This window comes from Cannabis sativa, chromosome 3, assembly GCF_029168945.1.
Source record: "Cannabis sativa cultivar Pink pepper isolate KNU-18-1 chromosome 3, ASM2916894v1, whole genome shotgun sequence".
Taxonomy (NCBI): Eukaryota; Viridiplantae; Streptophyta; class Magnoliopsida; order Rosales; family Cannabaceae; genus Cannabis; species Cannabis sativa.
Genome location: NC_083603.1, coordinates 77272528 through 77278884, shown reverse-complemented (window position 1 = coordinate 77278884; position 6357 = coordinate 77272528). Strand labels below are relative to the sequence as shown.

The 6357-nt window shown below is 30.5% G+C and overlaps 1 protein-coding gene across 1 annotated transcript; it reads right to left on the bottom strand.

Annotated features, from left to right (window-relative positions):
* Window positions 1-1171: 1171 nt before the first annotated feature.
* Window positions 1172-2242, bottom strand: LOC133036297 (uncharacterized). Its single transcript, XM_061112850.1, has one exon. It carries the CDS (start codon window positions 2240-2242, stop codon window positions 1172-1174), a length of 1071 nt encoding a protein of 356 aa, XP_060968833.1.
* Window positions 2243-6357: the final 4115 nt, after the last annotated feature.

Genomic DNA, 6357 nt, shown 5'->3' with positions numbered 1-6357 from the left:
TTTGGTATATAGAGCGTTCTATGTAATCAAGAGTGTAATTTCGATTCTATAATAGAGTCAGGAGGAACTAATAAGCTAAGCAATTTACTTAGTAAATTTCAGATCAACTTATTAGGAGTTTAGTTACATAGGCCCATGGTCCCTGCACTAACTAAGATAATATTATTTTCTAGTCTCAATTAGTTGATTTATTAAATCAATTAGAATTCTAAATAATGACTTTGTCTTATTTATGAACTAGGGAACAAAGCTGCGCTTCGAGCGGATTCGACCTTAGTTTTGTAAATTTTATTTTACGAATGAAGTGATTTGATGTAAAATATAATATTTTGATATTTATATTATAATTAAAGAAAATTTTTAAAATTAGAAATGTAATTTGTTATTTAATATGTAGAAAGGTGATAAAATTAACATATGAAATAAAATTAGACGTGTCTTTACAATAAAATAAATGAAAGAAAAATATAAGTTTAATAAACATTGCGTGTAAACAAAAGATGTATGTCTTCTCCATAGAGTTGAATGTAGGATAACATTTGCGAAATAGACCACACAATATTTTTTGTTTCTATAATTGATGGATTATGTAAAATGTTAGCGATTAAAGTTTTTTATCTAAAAAATTAGATAAAATGATTAATTTGAAAAAATTATGTAGAGATGAAATTTTTACCTTAAATTGTAATGTTGGAAAAGAAGGTGATGATCCATAAGACTAATCTTTTTCCATACTGAAATATTTACTTGTGTTACTATCTTTCTTGATTACTAAGTAAAATAAATAATGTGCATAATAAAAATAAAATTGTGAAAATGTGATACCTTTGTTTTGGTGGATGATGAGTGAGTATTTGAAATACTTCATTGTAGACGACATTCTTGATTAAAATTGGGTCTTCTACTTCATCATCGGCGTTTATTATAATCAATCCTTCTCCTGAAGTTACTCGAGAGACTGCGACATATAATTGGCCATGAGTGAATACTTGTTTATGGAGATACAATCCAACATGTTTAAGCTACTATCCTTGACTTTTATTGATTATCATGGCAAAGCATGGTGCTAAAGGAAGTTGCCTTCTATTGAGCTTGAATGGTTACTTGGATTCATTTCGATACATGATTATTCTTGGAATAGTTACATTTTCATCAATATTTGTTCCAGAGATTATATTAGTCTAATTGAACATTTACCAAGACGGGTGACAATAAATCTTGTGCTATTGCATAAACCTTTTGTTTGATTGAGATTTTTGAGGAGCAATTCAGAAGCACCTTCCTTTAGGTGTATGCCATGATTGGGGATGCCATTAAATTTCAAACTATGCAAAAACTTAGCTGGATACAAAAGATCCTCTTCATTTGTGTTTATACTTGCTTTGCATATATTGTCTGAGCTAAAATAGGTCCTCCCTTCTCCTGGGATCATATTTATAATCATCTCATTTAACTCATGGACTATTTCATTTTTTGGCGTTAGTATTGCTCTTTCTTTCAAATATGTTGAGTCACTATAATTATGCAATAATGAAGGGTAGATAGCTTGGACTATAGGATTTATGGGATCATCATATGGTTTTTTGTAAATGTCTAAAGGAATTTTGATGAATTCCCTATTAATGTCATGATATAATGAACCATCCCTAATCTGCAACAACCATTTATCAAAAGAAGCTATTTTAGCAACCTCATCTTCATTGACATTTCCATTATAAAGCTTCATATTTTGGTTCAACTCATATATTTTAAAAAATGGCCATAGGTATGATGAATTAAGAGATGCATCAACAATGTCAGTTCTCGTACCCTTTGGAACAACTGGCAATATTTGGGAAAAGTCTCTGCTGCATATTATTGTAAGTCCTCCAAAAGGTTTGGTAGTACTATTCTCATACCTTGTTCTTAGAATGTCTCTTAAGGTCTTATCTAAAGCCTCAAAGCAATACTTATTTGCCATTGGTGCTTCATCCCAAATGATCAAAGAAGTTTTCATCAAGAGTTCAGCGACTAGGATGCCATGTCGAATTTCACACGTTGACTCAGCTATAACCTCCAAGGGAATATGAAACCGTGAATGAGTGGCCCTATTATTAGGCAATAATAAGGCTACTATGCCTGAAGTTGCAACATGCAAGACTATCTTAGATTTTGATTTGAGCTTTGCAATTACTTGTATTCCATAGAAATAGTTTTTTTGTACCACCATGTCCACTGATGAAAAACAAATTTCCTTCTTCATTCTTTACAGAATTTAGTATTGTTTCATAAGCTAATTTTTGTGAAGGATTTGGAAAAGCAAACGGTTTTTCATGGAGGGTTTTTAATTGTTCTGTGTCATAATCCAGCTCTTCATTGACCAATCTATTACCTGTTTCTCTCATCAAAGATGAATTGGGCTAGGGCATTCCATTTATGTCTTTCAGACTTTTTCCCATTTTTTGCATGATACAATGTGTATGCTTCAACTTGTTGGTCATTTAGCTAAAGATCCCTCATCCTGAATCTTTTTCTTTGTAATGCAGTAATGTCTTCTGACAATGTGATGTAGTTTGATTTCCAAAGGTTTGTGACATCAGAAACCTGACAATTAATGAGGATTGTTACAAAAAGATGCCTTAATTCATTTTCAGTGCCCCAAATTGCAGTTTAAGTCAAGCAGTCAATCCATTCTTTATCATCATCTAATAATCTGAGAGCATAACATGCAACTTTGAAAGTAGAATATGTGACTCCGTTCACTCTTCTAATATCTTCGTAAGAAGTGCATCCTTTCACAAAATTTAACATCATTCTCATGTAGAAGCGTTCTCCTATTGAAGGGTGTGCAAAGTATATTCTTCTAATTGCAATACTTTGTTTTCTTCTTTTCCATATTTTATCTTTCGAATTGCAAACCCAACATATAGGAAAATCATAATAAGTTAGCTCCCGGGCATCCTCGTTATTCTTGTTTGTCTCTAACCATTCAGTAAACTTTATTTTGTCTACTCCAGGTTTGCCAAGAACATTTTTAGGACACTTATCTTCTCTGAATATCATTGTATGCTCTCCAGTTAAATGGAATGGTAATCTTTCAACTGATGGCTTTCGATAATGTATCGAATTGGAAGATTCTCCAGCAAGCTTCAGTTGCTGAGATGTATCTACAATCAAGATATGTTTTAATCTCGTCTATCCCTTTGGTGTTGTCGATTGATTCCACTATTGCAGTTGTTCTATCAGACCCTTTATGGACATACTTGAAATGATATTTTATGGATCTTGAGTAATTGCAAAGCTCAACATTAATATGTGCATCGAATTTAACAATTAAGTTCTTATGGTAAGGGACAACGTAACGATTATCTAATAAGATATTCTTTTTTCAACATGAATACCTGTAGAATAGACTCATTTTTTTTAATAAATTGATAAAATTAACTATATGAAATTATTTTTCCAAATGGTTGTTCTCATTTGAGGTCTTGCATTAGCTTGTATAACTTTATATGAAAGACTCTGCATATGATATCAACTCGATTCTCATCATCTTTTTGTCCAATTAAATTGAGCATGTCCTTTATTTCTGGCCATTTTGGATTGCAAGTGAAAGTCAAGAACAAATCGGGATATCCTGCCCATTTACAAATGGCCATGGCATTTTGATAATTTTATGCTCTATATCGTGGTCCCCCTGTAGTGATGAAGGCAGTATAATTGATTTCCCAACTTTTTTACAATCTGAATCACCTCGATGAATCACGTCCATCAAACTAGAGTAAATGTGAGTTCTTAGTTTATTTTGGTACTTTCGTACATAGCAAAATCTTTCTTCTTCAATTCCATGTAAGAATCGACTATATATTGTTTCAATAGTCTCCCTGATCGAAGAAGAGTGTGTCCCTCGTTTAATCTTTGTTGAAACCTAAACGAATAATACTGTAACATTGTCAACTGTTTTGTTTTGGGATTTATTTTTGGTACACCTCTGAAAGGTATTCAAAGTCTGCAGCCATCTTCATCATAAGGATGTATCAATAGGTATGTCATTGACATGAAGCTTGAATGTAAATCTGTTATTCTTTGAAGTCCATTAGTTCGGTGCTCTACAATGACATCGCGTTCGTAGTTTGCTTCATGAAATCACCCGCTATTAACCCTACTATGTCAGAAATCGTTGGCATATTATATTGACAACCATCGCTAGTCGTAAGCGTAATGTAGCTTCTGGTTGTTCTTTGTATTTATCCCTCACCATTCTAAAATATTTGACCAAATTATTGTGTTGGTCTAACATTTTAGATAACTTGATAACTAATTCGTTGTCAAATTCTGTCTTTTTTTTCTATGTTTAACAACGTGTTCATTATGTTCTCAATCTCATTGTCCGTGTCATATATATAGAACTGAGCAAATCGTGGACGTTTCCCATCTTCTGGCAACAACGAAGCAATATGGTGATAATTTTGACCACTCATCCGAAAAACATAAGGACCTTTTGATTGATTAATTGATCAATCAAGTCGGCCTCCCATTGACGTGAATGAAAACATGGAGTTGTACAACCTTATATTTTTACAGAAATTAATACATTTTTGTCCAGAGTTCTCTCCTAAGAGATATGTGAGCAATGGGGTTGCTTCTGTCAACAATGGTATCTGTACGCGCCCTTCCATGCAATAAAATGAGAATTTAGGATTCCGAGTATTTTATAATTTCTGAGTTCGTTCCTCATATCATAGAATGGCATCACAGTATTTACATGTGTGTGTAGGCGGTCCGAAATTCCACGTTATTTTCCAATTAGTTGTTTAGTTAGCAAATGAAAATATTGTTACAAATAATGAATTGAATTTTATTAAAGTGAATATTGTAATTCTATAAAATTATTATACTACCGTGATTTTCTTGCCTTTGGATATTCTAAAGCACTTTGTTGTCAATTCCATAATTTGCGTCATCGTCATTATATAGAATAATAACTATTTAGACAACTTAAAATTGTTAGATAACGGTGAAATAATAACTTATTATCGAGTGTGTAGACATGTAGCTATATAGGAAGAATTACCTTTTGGGCAATTTTTATTTATATACAAGTAAATGCATAATATTATAAAAAATATGCAAGAAAATATAATTACATAATTCTACACAATTTTATTAATATTTATAAATAAACATATATGTTTACAATTTTAACTTGATGATTACTTTCAATTGATTTTCTAAAAAAAACGCATAAAGCTAAATATGTAAATATAAAAGTTAATATTTATATTTTGATATATTACTAAAATAATATGTTTACTAAACTTTAATATGAAATTAAAAAAATACATACAAACACATTTATAAATTTTATTTATATTTTATAAACAATGCATATACATATGTTTATTAAACATTTGATTAGTATTATTAATGTTTATAATGTTATTATTAATCTGTATGTTTATTATGATAATAAATATAATTTATTTATTAAAATATCATAATAATTTTAAAAATGGAACATTTAAGTTTATTTATCTATTTATATAAATAAACACTTTAAATAACACTTATGTTTATTAGTTATTGAAAAATGTGTTTTAAAAAATAAACGAAATTGTAATTAAATGTGGTCTTATGTATAAACACTATATTTATATTATTATTGATAATATTTATTAATTATTAATCTAATATTGATGATGTTATTACCATTTGATTGAAGTAATACAATGTGATGTAAAATATTCTCTAACTTCATTGGTTTTGTGAAATAGATCACAATTTCTAGCATCAAAGTAATTCTTTTTCTTAAATCATATTTGTGTTGATTGTAGGTACACTTTTCGCTTAAATCTTGCATAATTGCATATCTTCCTTTGGAGAGCAGCTAAGTTATTGCTTGTTGTTGGAGATCGGACCCTTAAGGAATGTTTTTTGACTTGCAATTTTACTTTCCTATCTTGTCGATTTAAAGTTGACACTTGATGATGCAAGTAAGAAAATTGAGTGGGTATATTTACTGATTCACTAAATTCTTTGATAGTTGCAGATTTTTTTTTTTTTTTTTTTTTGAACAAAAGGAGACTTTTTATTCAAAAGAACCAACCAAATACAAAGACAAAGCTGGCGGCAGCAGCCAACCAACACACAAGAACCTACCAGCTATTTACAACATTTAAAGCATATCTATCTTTCTTCTTAAAACTGGTACAATGAAAGCCAATAATTCTAGTCTTGACCACATTTCTTATACTTTTACTAAGACAAGAAACTGACAAACACATAGTATTAAACAAGCAGTCATTCCTGTTTCTCCAAATGTGGTAAAGAGTGGCTGCAAAGGCTGTATTCAAAACCTACTCAGCAAAATCTGGTTTG

What these genes read in the sequence shown, in the direction of transcription:
- LOC133036297 (XM_061112850.1), bottom strand. Translation starts at nt 2,242, where the DNA reads ATGAAGAAGGAAATTTGTTTTTCATCAGTGGACATGGTGGTACAAAAA.